Here is a 21,938-nt window from a genome sequence, read left to right as displayed (position 1 = left end):
AGAGCTGAAATTCTACATGAGAGGCTTCATCTGACATGCAGGCTGTGTGAGTCGGGCTGATGCCAGCCGGCCAGACGGTCAATTTATCGTGGGGAAAAAACATGCACTAAAGAACCAGCAAGCAGACTGTATGCCAACAAGCATCATCCTGACTGAGAAAACTGTTGCCAGCATGAAAGGATTATGAATCGGCTCACCGGGCTCATCCCCAAGGTCAGGAGACCCCTGCAGCTCGCAGCCTCTCTTTGAAGTGATTAACAATTCTTGCTTAATAAATCAATCAAACCCCTGCAAGCAAGCACTGATTTGTGACATGTTTATTTTAAGCTGCGAATAAATTAAACAAATTTTTAAAAAATTATAAAAGTGCATCAGAACATTAAAAAGTACATCAATCAAACCTTAACCCAGAGTTTACTTCACTTCAAAATGAAGGTTTTTTTTCACACAGCTAGCTGCCTGTTCTAAAATTGATAAACAAAGATAGATTTTCTATGTCACAGAGTTTTTGATAGTATGATTAAACTTGACTTTAATTTGAAATATGCACCATCTGGGTTGTTCCTGCAGCCAACTCTGAACTGGTTCCCATCCATGAGGCCACCTGTGTTGCATCTTTTTAATTCATTTCATCCATTTCATTCGCCACCATCGCTCCACTTGTCTCTGACTGATCGATTAAATAAACATACACAATGCCAAGAAGTGAAAAGGGGTGATTGAAGGTTATCAACATCATAAATGGATTTATTTCGGCTCAAGCTAAATAAAAGTCTCTCTGTCAGATTTTGAAGGAATTTCATCTCCTATTCCTAAATTAAAATTTTGGCCTTATACTTGTTGATCTGTGCCAAACTAGCTTAAACATATTTTAAATGGTAATTCATCTTCTTTACCTCTCCTTTATTCTACAACCGACCACAATTGTAGTCGTGAATTGAGTCTTCAATGGTCCTTGCACAAGAAGGGGAGTATTTCAGCGGTCTTTAGAATGACAACAAAGTTAACCTTTTTCTTCAGTGAGTTTTTTCCATGTTCACTAAGGTGGACCGAATGTGCTAAGACTTCGTAATATGTGTTTGACAAGTGTTTATTGTGTTAAAAACACATAAAATGTCCTCAAATTGTGTCATTTTCACATTTTGTTCAGTTCAATAAGAAATGTAGCTGCATTCCCAACTCCTCAGTCTGTCCATTTTGCAGCCTTCCTTACTTCCCCACTCTTTAACTTTATGATATAAAAATATGTTACATATATATAGCCGCTGGCGCTAAAGAAACATTTTTTTAAAAAATGAGACATCACTAAATTCAATTATATATATACACATAATTAGGTTCCTAATTAGAACAATTTGTCATTAGGAGATCACCAAAAACAGACTCCCACACTAAAACAGGTTGCTCTTGAGCCTCCAGCTATCGGATATTTTCCTGGAGCTCTGCCAGCAAATTAGGTTACAGCAGCATCTTCACCACCTTTAGCTACATCATCATCCTCACTTTAACAACTACAGCGTCTTAATGAGGTCCTGCATGTATCCCTGCTCCAACTGAACTGTGTGAAATAGTTGACTTGTTTCCAAAGCTGTTTACCGATTCTGCAGGAGCCTGCTGCTATTTGAGTTAAGAGCTTCAGCATGGCCTGAGCACCGTCCAAATTTCACTTCTACCTGCCCTGTAGGTGTCGCTGTGCTGTGCTTAAGCTACATAAAATGAAAAGATACTAACTATGCAACTAATCTGAGTTGCATTGGCTTATAATATCAATACTTAAAATTGTTTTAGGAGATTTCTAGTAAATTATAGCGTCACAGTAATGTTAAACAGCCACTGACGCATGATTCCAGTTTAGTAGATTATTGGCAATTTCTACTATCATCAAATCAATACTTGAATTTTTTCATAATTATTAGCCCTCAGTTGTTATTTGCTGTTACTAATTTGTTTTGCACTATTAGGATCTTACAGTAGGTTTGAGATGCATGGTATTTCTCGCTGTTTTAAATAAGGTTTTCTGCACTTCCAGCGGTTTGCCAGTAGGTGGAATTGAATGGAGTGACAGACTAAAGTTAACTGAAGTGGCTTAGAGGTAAGTTACCTATTAACAGTCATAAGCCGCTTGAGAAAATTGACTTTTGAATGTAGCTGCAACTACATTAAATGAGTAAAAAATAAGGTCTGAATTTGGATAACATACAATTAGATGTATTAAAACACATTAAGTAAGATGGTTTAATTAACACAAAGCTTCACAGAAGATCTAACCTCATTAATGCAGAGGACAAATTTTGAAGTTCAAATAAATCCACACATTACATTTGCTGAATTTGCACAGAGGACGCGGGGCAGCATTTCACACGAAGGACTCCAGGAGCTGCTGTGAGAAAATCACTGAGCCAACAAGAGTTGTTACTGAACGTGTGCGAGATGTTAACGGTCTATTACAGGTTGCTGATTCCTTTTCTGTTCTCGCTGTTCCAGTTTGGTTCCCTGCATGCAATAAAATCTCCTCTCAGGTTTATTTCCCTGGTTATGCTGTACAAATGTTAGAAAGCCTGTTCCTCTGTCAAATAAACATTAATCACTGTCACCGCATGTTGTTAATGTGCGAACAAAAGGTCAATAAACATTGCACAACAACGCGAACAGTGATTTACATCCTATTAAGCTAATAGCGTCAAAGTGAATCATATGACGCTACAAAGCACATCTGATGTCTTTGTAAATTCAGACGCCATTACAATGAAGAGTGGGGTAATTGAAAATATTTATTTGCATTACAAATACAATACCAGGAGAAGTCAATGTGAGAATAAATTTTCCCCCCCATTATTTTAAATTAGCTGCTGTAACAAAAGGCACAGAGCCAGTGAGCGCAGAGCGAAGCTGTCCGCGTTCAGGACTGACGGAGAAGAGCTTCGTCCTGCAGAAAACATGGAGCAGAATTCATCATGACTAAGCTCACACGGTTTGACACGGACTCTTCACAAGAGTGTTTTCTCAGAAAACAAAACAAGAACACACCTCTGAGCTCCATCAGGACGTCTCCCTCGTAGCGAGCCAGTCCCACAGCGTGCCTCTGTTCTGCGTCCAGCTCTGCCCACTGCTCCTCTGTGACGGCCCACGCCTGCTCTGCACTCAGCCACGATAACTGCACTGCACTGAACACCACCTGTAGCACAGAACAAGAAACACAAACTGTCGGTATAATGCTGTACTGTAAGGCTAAAGCTTTTCATTACTCTTTTTAAAAGAGAACTGTGTCCATCTGTCAGTTTTTATTGCTTAACACATAATAATCCTGCTTAAATTTTTTTGCAAAAAGATCAGAGCAAAGTTAAAAGCAAATTGGGAAACTGGGTCTGATTTATTTAACACTTAAGGCAAAAGAAAAGTGCCTTAAATCTTTACTAAAAACACGGTTATCATTCACGGTCTGTCTGTCCAGTGTCATTAGGCTGCTAAAGTAAAACACGCTCTGTAGCTGAAAGCTGTAGTTCATCAAACATTTCTGAGTTGTCCTGATTAACAAGAGTAAATTGCAAATCACATCATCGCAAATCAACTAAATTAAAGTCAGGATTATAATTTGACATTTTTCCCTTTTACTGAAAATATATATTATTTTTTTTTTATTGAATTCAATTTAAAACAAATCATGATTTCTATTTCTTACTTGAGCCTTGATTGTTGCAGCAGAATGCTTTTCATTTGCCTGACTTATTTTACAGTTCTGCACATCAAGTTCATTGAAAGACATTTTTGGACTTTTCCAGACTAAACAGGTCCTATAATCAAGTCATGACAAGTCAAAGTTGCTGGGACAAATTCACCAGGCGTTTTGCTCACTGTAAATGTGTGCAGATGAGAGTAGAGGCATCCTGAGAGAGTTTCTCTCCTTTTTAAAGCAGCTTCCTGACATTTAAATGAGGTATGATGAATTAATCTAGAGGAAAACTCCCCTGTATTGATGCATATTTATGTGAAATGCAGTCAGAGCAGAACTACTTTAGATTCTGAAACATCGGAGCATTTTGAGTCATATGGACAGAGTGAAGATCTACAGAAAGCTGGTGGCATTTCAATATGGGGATAAGTAAGAGGAAAAACCAACCTGCTACACCAGTGGATTTAAAAAAACAGGATAGGAATGTTTCTAGAAAGTACTAAGTATCCTCCTCATGTCAATCCATACTTTTTATCTTTGAATGAATCACTTATAAGTTTGAGGACCTTTCAATTATTTTGTAAATGTAAGAAATGTTTCGTTTTAGTTTTGGAAACCATGAAAATCCTTAATGTGGACCGCTTAAAGAATTAGAAAATAAGGGTTTTAATAAAATGACGGCAAAAGTTTCTGTAAGGCTTTATTGGTGAAGGTAGTGACTGTCAGAGAAATGTGAAAATCCAAAATGCTTGCTGATCAAATATCCACTATTTATTAAATACAAGATTACATTACTAAAATGTAAATCAGTAATTATAACATGCTATTATTGTTTGTTAAACTTGTTAATACTTGTTTAATATTTTCTGCATGACATGTCTATTATGAAATAAATTAAACTGTCACTATAGCTAATCCAAAGCTACACAATTATTAACGACGTACTAAAAAAGTTTATACATTATGAACATTTAATTAAATCAAATTATAGTTAAAATGAAAGTATTTCACTACATATTGTATAATTCATTAAAATGTTCATTATAGGAGTTGTTCAAATTAATCTGAGGTATGTATTTCCCTCTTTATTACAATTTAAAAAGATGTATTTAAATAAATTGTGGTGGTTTGCAGCTTATGTGCATAAAGCTTGTCATCTGTGCTGTTAGCCTGCATTGATACTGCAGGTTCATCTGCACAAACACCTTTTTATTAACAAGTATAACTCACTGCCATCTTTTTCGGAGACATCAGCGCTATAGCTTCAGGGGTGATTCCCTCCATTTGTTCTTGCAGCAGAGCTGACAGCACCATATCAGGCAGGCCCGCTGGAAACACGCACAAACACTGGAGTCAGGTAATTAATGTTTCTAATTTCAAATCACAGATAAAGTGTTCAAAAAAACTTTTCCTTCCTCCTCCTCGAGCCTTAACCCTCTGGGACTGTTTTAATTGGACCTATCTGTCTAACAGCTGCCATATTAACTCTTCTCACTCTTTGAATGCAAGACGAATTTCAGAAGTCTGTGCACAGAAAGCTTGTACCCCGAGGAACAAAGTGCTCCACTGTACCTGCAAGTGTCCCGATTTCGGTGAAAATCTCCGGCCCCCAGGCACTGACTGGACCAAAGGCCTCCGCTCTGGCCAGGCAGTTTGTCAGAGCCTCCATCTGCTGCTCTGTGCAGGGCAGGGTCGTTTCCCGCAGGAACAGGACGGCCACGCTGCAGGTTCAGAGGAGCTGTGTTGTTAAGACGGCACCAGTCGTACAGTTGACATGTTCATTCGTTTTATCTTCTAGAATCATCTCACTCTGTTGTGCTGCACGAAAAACTGTCACTGCTATATTTCCTTCTACTAATAGTAGGGGTGTAGTGATACAATAATCTCACGATACGATACAATACAATACAATACACAATATTCAGCTCACAATAGGATATATATTGCGATATTCAGCAAACGATACAATTCAATACACTTGTGCAATTTTCTGAAAGATTTTAGAAGGACAGAGTGATTTTGGTGACATTTTGTGACCGTTATAAAGTTGGATTGAATTAATTTAACTGAAAACTGATTAAAAGCACCCACTACACAATACCTGGCTCTGGTTGGACATGGACACAGACTTAAAGTCGACAGCTGGACAAAATGAATAAAAGAAGTGGTGAGAAAACATGTAGGGGATTGACACAAGCATGTGGTATGATAATGAGTTTCATTCTTAATCCTTTTGTGTTACTATTACAATTAGGAGTAGATTATTATTGTGATATTACTATCATAATTAGCTTTTTATTTTATTTGTTGGTTATATAACTCTGAATTTGTGTCATATGTGGAATATGAGCTGCAGTTAGTAATTATTCTGAGGCGCAAGTCTGGTTGTTACTTAGAATTGTCATTATTGCTAATAATAATAATAATAATAATAATAATAATAATAATAATAATAATAATAATAATAATAAGTTTAACATAAGAATTAATTGATAATAAATAACTATTAACAATTATTTTTGTTAATAATAATAGTAATAGTCCACCTGAGGTTGTAGGGGCTCAGGCGTTTCATCTCCGTGGGGTTCAGACCGCAGATCAGATGGCCGAGCGTTGCCATATCAACAACTGATAAATGTTCCACTTTCAGTCCACTTTTCCTCAGCACACTTAAAACCACCGCTCTCATCTGAGAAAGGTGAACACCAGCATTCAATAATCATTACTATGTAAATTCAAGCATTCATCAAATTTTAGATGTAGAAAGAGGAAGTTACCTTTCGAGGGGTCCAGTTCGTCAGTGAGCCCAGATGTACCAGCACGCCCAGGTCAGTGAGACTGGTGTCCTGAAGCTCTCTGTCTCCCATCTCTGTCAGCAATGATCCCAGAGCGAGCACCTGATCCGCTCTCAGCTCCCTCACCGGACTCAAGGACTGCATTGGACCAAGCAGAGTTCAACCACAGAATGCGTCAGGACAATTCGGATTCACGTCCTTTAGAGCGACAAACTTTAACATGGAGTACCGTGGTTTTAATTTCATTTTAAAAACAAAAAACAGCATGGTGTGCATTTACAGACCCATTTTTTTAAAAACTGAATATTACTGAAAAGCCAATTTATTTCAAGGACTTTGATACAATTATGGAACAATTACATACAGATGGATGTTTGGAAGCATTTATTTCTCTTTATTATGATTATTTTCCACTTAAAGGTAATTAAAACATGACATTTAGAATACTGCATCAGACCACAAAAAAAAAAAAATATTTTTAAAAACAGAAATGTGAGATTAATGAAAAGCATGGAACTCAGCTTGTGTTGCTAGGTAACGGGCTGGGCTTTGCTGGAGTTGCTAGGTGGGGGGGCAGTGCCTGCTGATTTGTGATGGAAGGGTTTTGAAACAGGTCATTTTAGAGACGCCAAAAAACATTAACTTTATTTATTTTTTTTTTTAGCGCTTGGGCTGTTTTTAGAGGCAGCAGACTCAAATGGAAGTACAAAAATGTACAAATGTGAGTTTTGCACATTTTTGCCTCCAGAGATCTCTTAAATGATGAGACTTTATTAATTTATAAGCACCACAGAATGTTTTGTATGTGTCGCAGGAAGAACTGTGTGAAAATGCCTTGCACTCGTTGTGAGTGCTGTATTGTCTTGTGGAGTTTCTCTGACCTGCCTGAGCTTCACCCAGAGCGACCGCCGCTGCTCAGAGCTCAGCGACGGATCCTGACCAAAAACTTCCACACACTCCTTCAGCTCATCTAGGGACATGCGGCGAAGCTGGGTGGGGGTCCAAGCAGACGGGAACGTTCCTCTGATGTCCGCACAGCTTGGGACTGGCACTAAGTAAAACACACAGGTGAAACCAGTGTTATACTTAAACTTAGCTCACATGTGAAATGTTTCAGATTCAGCTGGTTGGAAGCATGTGTTTAACCTTTCGCTCTCCGGTTTCGCGCTTTGACAATTCCTCGAATTAGACTCCAGGTCTGCTTCCTGCGGTACTGCTGGTCCACACACTGACTAACACAGATCCCACCGACCAGACTTTTCTCCCAGCGCTTTTGACCCACCAGGACCTGCTCCACTGTGGTCTTGTTTAGTACCGCCTGTTCAATAAAAGCAAGATCATAAATTTGCAGAAAAAAATTAGTTTGGATTACTCTCATAGATTAACAGAAATAACTAGTCTGACTTAGTTTACACATTAGTTTATTTGAGACTCTTACCAGGGGAATGGAGTTGATCTGCTTTGTTGAGAGAGCAAACACCAACCTTCCCAGATGCTCAACATCCCCAACCTGCCATTTGGATGGATTCCTGGCAAATAACCACATGCTTGTTATTATTGCTGCTGCTTTATTAAAACAATATCTACATATAAGCACAGAACACAAACTTTAAACTGTGGACAGCATTTTCAGTCACAGATCGCCAAACCTAGACTCTACATCCATCAAACCAATCAGCTCATCCATGCGGAGGTGAAAATGTTTTACCCAAGCAAATCTCTCTGAGTGAGAAGGTCACTAATGTCTCTGAGCGCCTCTTTGGGAAGGCAGAAACTCCTCATCTCTTCCAGCCGCAGAGCCAGCGCTCCTCTGTCCACCAGAGCCAGACTGTCTCTGTCCAAAAATGGCAACAGAGGCCCCAGGACATCTAGGAGGGCACCATCAATCATCCCCGGAGCCGGAAAAGAACCCTGTGGAACAGCACAAACACAGAGATTAGCTCTAGATTAGCTCGACTTCACAACGTCATCATTCCACTTCAGTAAAAACTGCTGAGCGAGGAGAAGACTGCTTCCAAATCATTTTCCATCTGCTTCTGAGCAAACAAATATGACTTTTAATATTTTATGTCTCCCCATCACTCAGCCTGGTTTAGATTTCCTAAGAAAATTGTTCCTGAGTTGGTATTTCCTCTGGATTGTCATGGCAGCTTTTTATCACTTCAATTACCTTAACACAAACCTGTGATTCCCTATTCCACTAATTAGCGTTTAAAATTACACCGCCATCTGCTTTCCAATCACACTTTCTCACTTCAAACATATTGCAGTGTGCAACCATGTTCGCATCTTGCAGTAAACAAGGTCTTTGTGAAGTTACAGTGGTACCTTACCAGCTCAGACAAGGCCTTCTCAGCTAAATTTGTCTGTTTATAATGAGGCAGTCTCAGGAAATCAAGAAAGTATAGTTGAATGTGGCTCAGGATTCCTCTGACAGATGCATTTGACAGGTTCTCTAGCATTGTTACCCTGGAAAATAAACAAAAAGTTTCAGCTGTAGTTCCTGGAGAAATGTGTTATATTTATCTAAGACACGTTGCTTACTCACGGTAACGTTGCTGCAAACCCAGAACTCAAAGAACCGAGGTCAAGTTTAGGTTGTTTCCGCAGCTCATCTACAAGGCATTTTCGCTGGGAATATAATAAAAATAACGTAAACATTATTTCTGAAGTATTTGTTCAGAAACAGTTACATCTTGTGGTTGCGTGGATGAGGTTCGCTTCTTACCAGAGCCGGTCTTGGACCTCCAGGCAGATCAGTCAAAAACTGAAGCAGCTCAGTAAAATCTGTGTGGTTGGTCAAACGCCTCACAAAGTCACAACTCATGCCAGCAGCAACACGACCCAAATCTCTGTTGGCAGCAGAGAGGTCATTGTTGACCGTTACTGGAAATCTAAAGTAACTGTTTGGTGTGATTATGCTGCAGGATCAAAAGCAGGAATACAAAACTTACTTCACCGTCTTGATGGTGATATTTTTGAATTGTTGGATCTGTCTGAACAGAAATTGAGCCTGTGTATAAAAATGAAAGATTATTGTACATTTTAAAGGGGCAGTGTTATGTATTGTTAGAAAATGACTGAAACAGGTTTGAGGGTTACTGACCCACGCCTGAAAGTAATGGTTCAAAACAGCTAAAAACCTTTTTTTAAATGTTTTTTAGAAGCAAAGATTGTATTTTTCAGATTTGTAAGAAGTTGGATTCATGTCCTATTATTACTTTTTTTTCCCAACAACTCTTGAGCCAAGAACAAGATTTTTCTTCCATGGAAACAAAACACAGAGTGGTTTTACAGGCGTATCAGCAGGAGAGCAGCTGCTCCAGGCAAAAATTTGCTGCTAAAAATTGCCAAAAATGTGTTTTGTTTGCAATGAGATTAATTCCTGCTTAACAGCAAACATACAAATTAAGGTTGCATTGTAATTTATATCAATACAGCAGTACTGGCTTCAGGATAAACTCTAATATCTAACCTTGTTAAAGATTCAGATCATAATCTGTACAGTATATAATTCATCAACAGGGTGTCGTAGATTTCAGCATAAGTGAAAGGGGTGATCTTTATTAAATTAATTTAGGTCTTGTTAGGCTGAGAACAGGTGGTGAAAGCGCGCTCATACATTCTTGGCTGTGATAAAAATCCCTTTAAGGCAGCCATTATTAATTTATGCCACACTCCAGCACACTATTGTACTACATCCAAAGTAATTAGTCTGATGGCAGCTGATGTGAACGGAGGATTAATATCCTGAAAGGCTCATGTGAAGCATATCCAATGGGTTGCTGATAAAAGGGAGCAAGACACCAAGCTGGGAAGATTCTCCTTTTTTACCCACTGTTGACGTTTCACAGAAACATGAGCAGATTATAGAAGAATGTGTACCTGCTGTGGAGACCACTGTACATCTCTGTATGCGCTAATGCCTCTCCAAATGGTGCCGCCGTTCATAGCTGGTATCAGCTTTCTCAGAGGGACAAAGGGAAGCAGACAGTTTGCCTGCTGAGAGAAGTTCCTCGAGTCTTTGTGGAGCGTCTGTCAACAAGCAACCAATAAAAATAGATATCAGACAACCACTACAGTTCCTGAAAGTACAAATTAATCTGATTCATTCACCATTTAAGACTTAACATTGAGATTGAAACTTTAAAATGTGTCATGCCGCATGTGACATTGAGTCCTCAGCAAACTAAGAAAGGAGAAGACGGTGAGAAGTGACGCTCTAAGGCGACAAAGCAGCATCACCTCCTGCATTGCATTGAATAACATGGCTCTGTGTCCAGGCTTGAGCTCAGTTTCCAGCCTTCTCCAGCACGGACAGTGGGCATCCTCACTGAAATCAGTCCACCGGAGGTCTCGGAGCGCAGCGGGGAAGAGGCCGGAGAGTAACGGCTTCAGGCTGCACAGGTTTTCCACAGAAAGCTGGCAGGAGGAGAGGGACACGATGCTGAGAGCGCAGATGGCTGACAGTTAGTGCAAATGTTCTGGACATGATTACTTACATTGCCGTCTTTTATGATCTTGGATAAAATCTGAAACGCCTGAGGAGAAGATGGAAAAATGTGTTATGCAACAAAAGATTTGGCTTTCAAAGAAAATTCACGCATTTTAAACGGTAATGGTATTACAACTTATACACATCATGTCACAAAAACTATGAACTTTAGTGTAGTGCTGTATGCATAACATTCATCATTTCTTTATTAATGAAAAAGCATGCTGCGGACCTAGAATAACCTCTCACTGCAATTATACATGCAAGTCTTTTGGGTACGACTCTGTCAGATTTGCACATAAATGACAAACTAACAGAAAAAAATGAGAATTATTCAAAAAAATATATTTAAATTAAACTTTTCAATCAAAATCAGTATTCGATTTTTGTGGAAAAGCAGCATGCATCTTTGTTCCACACAGGATCTTTGGAAAAAGAAATGAGAGGTTTCTGAAAACCTTTTTTGTAAGACATTCTGCTCATTATTACACACCCATTGGGCTGAAACAGACAAGAAAGCCACAAAAGCAAAGCGGAATAATGCGAAACTGAAAGTGTGAAGAAGCACTCCCTCCCTGCTGACCTGCGCTGGTGAAAATGTGTGAAAACCAGGCTCTGACAGGATTTCCAGCAGTCGTTGTGAGGTGAGTGACAGCAGGAAGGAGGCTCCTAACTGGGGCAGCAAGCCGCTGAGTGCAGACAGCTCTGAAGAAGTCATGCTGCTGATGTTCAGCCTGCTTGATACTGCTGGGATCAACCAGGATGACAGCTGTAGCGTCCATGAAACATGGTTAAGCAGAGTCAGTCACGCAACTTATAACAGCACATAAAAACAAACTCTAGTTCATGCTGCAAGTGGTTCAAGTAGTGGGCAACACACCCTGCTGCTGGAACTGATGAGCCCCTTGGAAATGCACTGAGACAGCTGCTGCCAGAGAGCAGAGGATACAGCTGGGTCCAGAAGATATAAACCCAGTTCTGCAGGATCCAAGTAGCACGCGAGAACTCCTAATCTGGAAAAGTACTTTATTCTTTACCTTGCCTTCCTTCAAATCAAAGGTAAGTTCAAACAAGTCTTGTAAATATGAGTTTCCAACAGATCAGCTGCATGCTGCTTGTAGTAACAACGTAGTTACAAGTCCTTTAGTGACCCAAACATAAATAAACATAAAGAATCTCAGTCCCACCTCAGCAGGTCATCACCAGTTAGGTTCTTTCTCCTGCTAAAAATTGTCCGTAGCACATGGCGGCCCCGCACGCCATCCAGACTGCTGTTGCCTATCAACTCCACCAGAGGAGACAGCTGAGGAGAGAATCAATGAAATGCCCAAACTAATTAAAACGAGATATAAGACACAGAATATAAATTCAGCAACTGCATAACTCATCAGGCTTAATTGTTATTATTGCATATGTTTTGTTTATCTTAAAACAACATAGAAAACTTTTCAGCTCAATATTTAGTGTTTCTCCTTATTCAGCACCGCAGTGACCTGAGGTGCTTTTATTTAATCTCTGACCTGTTGAGATGTCAGCTGCTGAAAATGATGGACAGGTAGGTAAGGCAGAAGTGGGAGGATGGAGCTGAGGAAGTACGGGGGCCATGTGGGCACGTCGCCCACCATGTTCGACTGCAGCAGTCGCTTCACAAAAGCCTTCTTCTGCAGCGACTTCATCTCTGAACTGTGGTCACGAATGGCTGTCAGCCTGAGGAGCAGCAACAGGAAGATCGCTGGAGGAGAGTCATCGTTAAATTAAACATTGAATACTCTACCGGTGACTCACACGCTGTCGTTCACGATCAAGGAGGCTGGGAAGTTCATTATGTCAGAAACAGACATGAAGGGGATGAACTGAGAAAGGTCAACAAAGAGCTCTGGGGTCACTCTGGGGAACTTGTGGATGAAAGCCGCTGTCATTGTTTCCATGGCCTGCAACTCTTGTTGAGAGGCCTGAAATACAAGATTAATAAACAAGATGAGAGAAGACGCATGTAGATTTATTTAAGTAGCTCTGAAATAACCACAGAAAAGTACAAAACATTATGAGATAGGTAATGAACTTTGTCTTCGCTTTGTTCATGAGAGCCAACAGAAACTACTTTAGCATAACAGTAAGGGTGTTTTCACTCATAATATTAAGGTAGACCCAAATTGAATGGGACCAAAAATGTAACATTTGTAACATTTTCAGCAGCTGCAGTTTGCTTAGATACTGCGCTGTGTCAAATGATCCAAACTCATTGAAAAAACAGTTCTTCACCTTGTCTGTGGTGGAGCGGCACCAAAAACAAAAACCTCCACAGACATTGAGCAAACTTCCTTCTTCACAAAATGTAAACAAAAGTGGAGTGGAGTCAGATTTTAGCAACTGTGGGATTTCTCTTCTGTCTGATAAAATATCACTAATTTTTCCTACTAATGTTTGTTTTGGTTGTATTTACCCAGAATGCCCTGTTCTATAGTCCGCTTCTTGTTTTTGGAGCGGTCTCTGATCCATCTGCATTCACATATGCATTCAAACCACGCCAGAGTTCACTTTCTCTGAACCGAGACCAAGGGTCTCAGGCGGACTAGAATTCACTTTCTTGATCTGCACTGACTGGGCATTCACACCTCCCCAAACGAACCGGACATTCTAGTCAAAGAAACTGCGGTTTGATTAATGTGGACTAAGCAGGCATGGTGGGAATTCACCCTAAGAACTATGAATAAGCTTGTGGAGTCAACCTGGCTGGTTTCAACTTGAAGCTGGTCCCAACTTTGATGCATGTGTGAGATAAATCTCTTCACAGCCTCTTTCTCTGCAGACATCACCAGAGAACGAATGCTGTCTTTTGGCATCTGGAGATACTCCTAGTGAAATAAGACAAAAGTCAAGTGAGCCAATCAGTTCTGTAAAATGAATCTACAGCTGCGAAGACACAGTACCTGCAACAGAACCCTGAGAGCGGACGAGTTTCCATTTTCCTGGATGAGGTCCCAGAGGACGGGCTGAAGTCACAGCAGAAGCAGGTTACTGACTTGTTGTTAATGTAGGAGATGGAAAAAGAACTTGAACAAGTGCATCTTACACTGAAGCAGCTCAGCAGGTCCTCCTTCATGGTGGCGTTCTGCTCTCTGCGCAGGAAGACCCCCACGGTGTGAAGGACGCTCATGGAGGCCTCAGGTCGCAAGCTGGCCCAGGAAGTGTTGTCAAGGAGACTGGACAGGAGGATGGCCTGGCCCAGACCCTGCCTCGCCTCTCGTTCCCCTTCGTCCAGCCCCGAGGACAGACCCACCACAAAGTCCAAGACACGTAGCACGTAGCCCAGCATCACCAGAAACCCCTCTCGCTTGCCAACGTCCATCTCACACACACTCAGCTTGTGTATGAGGTCGATCAGCATCGGGGTCGTCTCCACGCACAGCTGGGAGGTGTCAAACTCATATCGTGCTGGGAGCATGTCAAAAATCCTTTGCAGGAGGCACTTATTGCTTTCCTGCTGAGCCTGCAGATCTGAACAGACATCTGCAAACTGTGGTATCAGTCCTACCAGCTGCTTGTAGAGCGTAGCATTTAAACACATGTGCTCTCTCAGTCCCTGAGTCTGTCCACACAACTCCAGCAGGGTGAAGTTGGTGAACTTTTCCACAGTCCACTCCCTGTACTGACAGGGCTCCCTGAACGTGTCGTCAAAGGTGAGGTTGTCAATCTTGGAGCAGTATGCTGCAGCCCAGCTGCCTTCTGGCAGGGACTGCTGGGAACCAGGGGAGTCTCTGCCACACAGAGCTGAGATCAGTACCGAGTTATTAGGAAGGAAGCAGTTTCTGAAAGCTTCGGCATTGAGCGACCTGCTGCCCAGCTGAGCCAGACAGTCTTCACTGAGTTCTGGAATCACAGCTGCATCTCTTGACAGCTGCACACAAAGGTCATCGATGCTTGTCTGGTTAAAGAAATGATAGTCCTGTAGTGCTGCAGCCTGCACACACAATGCACACATGGAGATCAGTGAACAATTGCAGTACATAGAAACACATTAGACCTCACCTTTCACACACTTCTATTCACTTTCACCATGGTGTTTGAAAATCCATGACTTTAACGCAAATCACACTTTTAAGTCATAGAGATGATGTCATTATTGGCTGACAGTGTTGGTACTTTTTGATCTCTGTGCAGCATTTGAAGCTGTTGACCATGATATTCTAATTAGGCGACTGGAGAGCTGGGTCAGAGTCCCTGGAACCACGCTTTACTGAGTCTTACCTAATGAAAAGGGACTTTGTTGTATCAGTACGCAACCTTTCAAAAATCACATGTGGGGTACCTCAAAGTTCAGTCTTGGGACCCCTTTTATTTAATATCTACATAAAGCTCAAATTATAACAAGTAATTCAATTAGTTACCATATGCAGATGATGCACAGCTCTACTTTACGATGTCACCAAGTGACTATAAACACATTGAAGCACTGATGCATAGATTAAATCAATATATCGATTTGCCATTAGTACTTTCTCCAGATGAAACAAAACTGAAGTAATTATTTTTGGACCCAAAGAGAAACAATCAAGAGCTTCACCTTCAGAGACACATAAAGACAATCTATTTCCTCAAAATTCAAAGAGATTATAGATTGCTGACCACACTTTTACATTTGATCAACTCATTGAATTTTCTCATTAAGAAGCAGTGTTTTTCAGGTTATTTTTATATCAAGAGTTAGTCTTATCACGAGAGAGTAGTTCTTAATTAATTAAATAGAAGTGTAATACTGTATTACATGTCATTCATGTAACTGTAAATTCAACTTCCCATTCTAATAAAAATACGGGATGGGATGGGATTTAACAACATAAACAAGTAGTAAATCATCAAAAAACACATATAAAAGAAGCTCCTTCATTATAAGAATTCATCTTTTAGACTGACTATTCAGTAGGTATTAAACTAATAAATTAGTAGCTAATGATAAATTCTGTACTCATTAATATATTTTAATGTGATTAGCAATGTTACACATTTTTCAGGTGGAATTTAAGTTAAAACCTGCACAGTTTCCCTGAGGAAGGTTTGTGCCAACTTTCAAACTCTCAAACAAAAGTTTTCACTCATTAAAAATTTACTCTTTACCTGCTGTGCTTTCTGCAGCCAGAAAGAAGAGTTGGCACACACCGTGTTATTGAATTCATGGGCAAAGAACTCAGTGCAGACATGGACCCAAAAGAAGTCCTCCTCAGCAGCAGACAGGTACCAGGCTGCATCCGAGCAAGTGGCGTGCAGATCGAGCCCTAAATGAGTCGCAGCAGGATTACCCGACCCATTCTCGCCTTCAAACAGTTTGCAGTAGAGGAAGACGGTGAAGTTGGAGACACCCGTCAAGCCTGGGATGGAGTCATTACACGCTGCCTCCAGAATTTCTGTGGAGGTGAAGAACTCCATCTGTCTCTGCTTCCTGTTACTCTCTGTGAACTGTCTGGGACCTGCAGCTGACGGTTCACGACTTTGTGTCTGTCTGAAGGGTTTCTGTGAAGATGGAGTCTTTTTTGAAGATGACTGAGCTGGCAGTGGAGGTGACTGTAATTTCTCTTCCTGGGTGGAGGGGCAGGACAGAAACGGGAGTGAGCTTGGGAGACCCTGAGAGCTGGCGCCCAAAGCCTGAGCGTTCCACATCACGTTATGTCGTATCCCCCTGCATAGCCATGGAAACAATTATTCAAGTATGCACATGTCTTTGCAAAGAAAACTATTTAAAAAAACACAGTCCCTCAGCAAATAAAATATACTTACCATAGGATCAGCTGCCTTAAGTTGCCTTAAGAAAGAAAAATCAGAGGCAAATATTTGAAAATTGAAGTGAATGAATGGCAGAAGAAGCAGCTGAAGCCCCCTGCAGTGAACAACTATGAGTGATGCAACAGCTCAGCTCAGAAAACAATGCCCAAGATATAATGTTACTGACATCAATGGACGGATAAAGAGCTTAACTGAGCCAACAACAGAAGTCTTTCACTGGACTGAATGATTATAAAGATTTTAAAGCAGTGTCAGTCACTGTCACATGAAACATGAGCCAGACTGATTAAGCTCTTAAAAAGGATTTAAATGCTTAATTCAGCGCAGCGCACAATTTACTGGCAACCCGTGGTTAAGATTTGTAGAGAAAACCAAAACATAATCTCACAACTCAACATTCAGATAAATACAACTTTTAATTTTAGCACATTTATTTAGTATAGTATAAAAAGTGCCCACATTATTAAATAATGCTTTTAAAAACAATCATCAAAGTTCAACTCATCAGACTTTGTCCGACCACCTTATGCCGAAAGAACATTTCACAATCTCTGGGAAAACAGAAAAACCTTAGACGAATGTCTCTTCTTCGGTCCTCATCTCCCCTCAGTTTATCTTACAAGTTTTCTCTGAGATGATCACAAGAGTTAGATTTATGTCGGGTGAACAATTTCTGTTAATTTGGCCACAATTTTTTAATATCACCAAATGAAAAGACCAAATTACAAACCCTTTCCAATTTCCCAAGCCCACCATATATTTATTTCTGATATTTCAGAGATGACCTAACAAGATTAGGGTTAGGGTTAGAGCCTTAAGATAAGAAACAGGCCCACAGCATTACTATTCATCCTTGGGCTCCCATCCAAATCCACCTGGAAGATTTATTTAAAAAATAAATCTTAATCACCCCCGACCAAACTACACAGGTCCAGTCAAAGTCTCTGAAGAGTTTGAAAAACCCAAATATTGAAGGCATTTTTTGAGCATTAGTCCCAAACAACATACAGATAGCATCAAATGAAAGAAATGGCAACATGAACTGAAAGGTTTATCATAGTGTTTTATCATATTAATCGCAGTAATCACAAAAGTAAGGATTCTGCTGGGGAGTTTTTGAAATATGGATGTGACTTTTCACAGTCCCTAAAATAAAACGTACCCATTATCAAACACACACCTTCACTACACCAGGTGTATGGAGTGCTAAACATCTCACAATTATTGCATTTACTCATATTTTCAACTCATGAGTGTTTGTTGATATTTATTCATGCCCCTATTAATCGATCAATGGACTAACTAAAACCTTATTAATCCCAAACATGCTGCCAGTTTTTTTAGGTATTCCTAAACATAATTAATTAAAAGTTTATTGTTTATCTTGATAAATCACAATTCTCATCACAATAAATTTACAGTAATTATTAGCAAAAATAAAGTGATTATTTCATGATGAGGGTGATTTTTTTGTTGTTATTCTGAGAAGCAGCCAAATGTATGATGATAATAATCCACAACATAAGCATTTGCTCTTTGAACTAAAATTGCTTCTTTTTTTTTTAATCATCAAACATTTCATAATTAGATACTCTGACTGACTCTTTGGATGCTTTGTGGCATCCCTAACATGTCTGGCAGCTGGGTAGGTGATGTAAACCTCATCTCTCATACTTACCCACAGAGCAGCGGCCCTGAAAGTTGGGCTGCGGCACTTCCACCACGCTGCTCACATCATCGAGTATCGCCATGGTAACTCGTGACACTTTCTCCCTCAGGCTGCCGTAGACAGAGCTGCCCACCCTGTGCAGAAGGCCTCGCCTCAGTCCGTCCAAACTCTGCACAAGAGCGAGGTTTTTCTGAGCCTGCTGCCCGCCTCGATCCCCGCCGCCTGAACGAGACAAAGCCTGCAGCAGGAAGCTCTGCACCGAGTCCAACTCGTCCTCTGTGCTCATCATGTCTTCAGTAGATGCATTTGCTGAAAACCCGTCCTGCCTCAACATGGCCTCAGGGGGCAAACTGAAGGGTTTAAAGCGTCCAAATGCGCCGGGGCCCTTGCCGTATCCTGCAGGTTCCCCTGCTGGGTGTAAACTGACCACCGGCTTCCAGTTGCGTGTTTCCAGGAACTGCAGCAGCTGCTGAAGCCAGCTAACACTGAAGGCGCAATCGCTACGACCCTTCAGAGCGCAGATGAAGCCCTGAAGGCCTGCGCTGGCCTGGCCGTAAGTCCCGCTGATTACAGCCTGCAGTGTCGCCTCCAGCACAGCGCTCACCGTCCTCCAGTTCTGAGATAAGAACGCCAAGATTGGTCTGTGGGGCTGACGCTCGGACAGAGTGATGAGACTCTGCAGGAGCCCCAGCAGCCAGTCCCAGTGCGGACTTCCTCTCAGGGACAAAAACCAGTCCTGCACTTTGACGCTGGGTCTGGGCGGTACACGGCCGTTCCACTGGTTCAGGGCTGCGTTGCCTTCAGACTGGAGAAAGAAATGCAGCACCTTCTCCCATAGCTGGTCCTCGTCTTGCTCTGCGGGTTCGTCCTCCAGCTCAGCGCCCATCTCTTGTAGATACAGAGAAATGTTGTACAGGAATCCAGAGAGGCGGTGTCTGTCTATTGGCTTGTTTAATGAAGGCAGGTTCTTACTGGGAAAGAGAGTTTTTAAACCCCCCATAATGTTTCTCACCCAAGAGGGCAAAGACTGGTCCTTGTTTGTTTCAGGTGGGGGTCTCAAACCTGCTTCTTTACTCCATTTTGAGACAATCTCCTTCAGGAGAGCATCTCTGTGGTCCACCTTTTCACCTCCTAAAACAGCAACAAAAAAAAAAAAGAAAAAGAAAGAAAAAAAAAAGGAGACAGCTTGAGCTAGCCATGAAAATCACACAGACCAAAAACAATTACCAGCATGGTCATCACAGTGGTATCTTTCTCACCTGTCCTCTCAGGGATCACCTGTCCAACCACAACAGCACAAACTACGATGGTTGTGAATTTAAAAGCGGCCATTCCTGACCCTTTCTTCACCATCGTCATCTCATGCCAGCACGTGCAGCACAGAACCGGTGTCACATTTTTCTTTTAAGGGTTTTCTTCCCTGTGGATTTTACAAAAACTCTGTTTGACTTTCATTGAGTTTTATCTTTTAAATATGAAGCAGTAGGAATAAACATTTTAGCAGTCAGAAGTTATTAAAGCGTAATGACTGGCTTGCATTGCACCTTACGACTTACACTGCAGGCATCCAGGTCTCCATAGTGCGATTAAACCAGACAAACTACAGTCTATTGGAGTCGAAAACTTTGAATGCCTAAAGTTTATTCATGTGTTTAGCATAAAAGCTAAATTAATTTCAAACACATGCAATTATTTTCTATTAATATGTAAAGAAAGTAAGCAAATAAGGAAAGATTTTTGACTTACCAGTGGTTATAATCCATTTTTTTCTTCAAGTGTCTTCCAGCATCTTTTTAAACTTTTTGTATCCATTACACGGTGCGCTGCCCTCCTTCTGAGTGGGTCTCTATTTCACTACCGCTGTGACTTTCTCTACCTTTCACTCTCTTTCTGGCACCCCTCCCACCAGTGACCATGACTACTCTGCTGTTTTAGATGTATGAGATGCATGACTTGCTTAGCTCCTAAGGTTTAGGTTTATTTTAAGCTTCAAATGTGGGATGTGTTCCACTGTTTTGTGTCGATTCTAACAAACATTTTGCAGGCAAAGGCTTTGCACACATAACCACTGTATTTCAGCTCTCAGTATTCTGATGTATGATGATGTCACAGGAAGGTCACAGCTCTCAGCTATGTGTGTAAACAAGGTGAAAATCTGGATCATATTAATCACACCCAGGGTATCTATCCTGTTCTCGAACCGTCCAGTGTCTCCCGCTGACTGATGCCCCATTGAGCTGGGACTCATCTGGTGATACTGGGTTTGTTGGGGGTGTAGTCTTACCGAAGGGGCCGGGTCAGCGGGACTGTGCAGCCTGTCACTGTTCTAGTCACTTCTATACCTCAGTCGGACAAACGTACAATCGGGCCTTGTGCAGGGGCACAAGAGCAGTCAAAGCACTGTCTGCGGGCTCTGAAACCCAAGAGGGCCGGCTGAAAGGACCCCCCCCTCCCTCCGCCTGCTTCAGCTCTGTGATACTGCGGCCTGCGCAGGGACAATAACTTCCTCCTATATTATTGATGCCACAGGGAACAGCAATCACTCAGTGCAGCAGGGCTCGATTCACCACGGGAATAGTCAATGAGAAACTGGATCCGCCCCATACCTTCCTCCTCTCTCTGCTGCAAACTCGGCCATGGCAGGAGGGAAATCAGCTGGCGAAAATGCTGCTGTTGTTGAGATTTTTTTTAATTCATGGTTTGAGGCAAACCTTTGGTCTAGATTATAACTAGAAGGGGAACAGAACCATGAAAGCCGAGCATTTTATATCAGAAAGCAGGAAATTCTCTCTGTCAAACAAGTTGTTGTGTATTTTTAAAAATGTTCTTTTGCGCAGTTCCGTGAAAGAGTATTTTACGGGTTTTAATCGCACAAAGATAATCTGAATAAACACAAAGAGCAGTTTTCTAATTTTGATTTCATTTATTAAAGGAAAAGAAATCTTTCCAGATAACTCTTACCATTAATGAAGAAGTAAATATGCCCCAAATTTAGTAACTGCACACTTGGCAGCAACAAATGTTATCAAACCAATTATTAATGGATCTTTTTCTCTGTATGCCGTCAGTCTTGGTCAGGTCTCTCTTGTAAAATAGATATTTTGATCTCAATTAGACAAATCTGGTTAAATAAGGGTTGTTTATTATTTATTTATTTATTTATTATTAATAATCTTTTTCATCACCATGGAGGAATTTTCACCACTCTTCTTTACAGAATCCAGCCACACTAGAATCAGGTTGGATTCTTCAGGTCATTCCACTACATTTCTATCAGATTTAAGCCAGGACTTTGACTAGGCCACACCAAAACCTTCATTTTGTTTTTTGTTTTTTTTAAGGAATCAGAAAATAAATCTGGTTACTTGTATTCCTACATGACTCGGTTGTGCTTAAGGTCAGAAATGGCTACTCCCTTGCCCATTAGTTACGGTTATTCTTCTGGGTCCCCAATCATCAAAATATCCTGAACATTATTTTTATCTCTCAATATCATATCCTGTTTCTGAACGCTATGCTAGTTATAAGTCA

General features: G+C 40.9%; 1 protein-coding gene across 3 annotated transcripts; it reads right to left on the bottom strand.

Annotated features, from left to right (window-relative positions):
• Positions 1-2,753: 2,753 nt before the first annotated feature.
• Positions 2,754-21,855, bottom strand: LOC103462557 (stereocilin). 3 transcript variants are annotated; one of them, XM_081605199.1, is made up of 31 exons: positions 20,154-21,855; positions 19,667-19,827; positions 19,380-19,538; positions 18,417-19,295; positions 16,733-16,757; positions 16,076-16,634; positions 14,034-14,921; positions 13,891-13,953; positions 13,690-13,815; positions 12,746-12,912; positions 12,481-12,667; positions 12,148-12,263; positions 11,841-11,973; positions 11,544-11,729; positions 10,968-11,006; positions 10,711-10,887; positions 10,351-10,500; positions 9,420-9,478; positions 9,194-9,317; positions 9,014-9,096; positions 8,799-8,934; positions 8,174-8,376; positions 7,904-7,994; positions 7,612-7,783; positions 7,347-7,516; positions 6,448-6,603; positions 6,217-6,359; positions 5,243-5,391; positions 4,901-4,998; positions 3,028-3,175; positions 2,754-2,926 (listed from the first exon to the last, which is right to left on the bottom strand). In XM_081605199.1, exons 2-31 carry the CDS (start codon positions 19,764-19,766, stop codon positions 2,838-2,840), a joined length of 5,775 nt encoding a protein of 1,924 aa, XP_081461325.1. In that variant the 5' UTR covers positions 19,767-19,827; positions 20,154-21,855; the 3' UTR covers positions 2,754-2,837. The 3 variants fall into 3 exon arrangements, with proteins under 3 accessions (XP_081461325.1, XP_008403656.2, XP_008403655.2); XM_008405434.3 differs by having other exon boundaries at positions 18,417-19,538; XM_008405433.3 differs by having other exon boundaries at positions 18,417-19,538; positions 19,667-21,855.
• Positions 21,856-21,938: the final 83 nt, after the last annotated feature.

This window comes from Poecilia reticulata, chromosome 3 (genome assembly GCF_904066995.2).
Source record: "Poecilia reticulata chromosome 3, P_reticulata-male-v2, whole genome shotgun sequence".
Classification (NCBI taxonomy): Eukaryota; Metazoa; Chordata; class Actinopteri; order Cyprinodontiformes; family Poeciliidae; genus Poecilia; species Poecilia reticulata.
The sequence above is the reverse complement of the archived record's forward strand: the minus strand, read 5'-3'. Positions and strand labels throughout refer to the sequence as shown.

Coding starts and splice junctions, on each gene's coding strand:
- LOC103462557 (XM_008405433.3), bottom strand. CDS start 19,766: ATGACGATGGTGAAGAAAGGGTCAGGAATGGCCGCTTTTAAATTCACA. Junction 10,501..10,710: donor TATTCAATGCAATGCAGGAG/GTGATGCTGCTT, acceptor GCTTGTTGACAG/ACGCTCCACAAAGACTCGAG. Junction 2,927..3,027: donor CGTCCTGATGGAGCTCAGAG/GTGTGTTCTTGT, acceptor TGTTTTCTGCAG/GACGAAGCTCTTCTCCGTCA.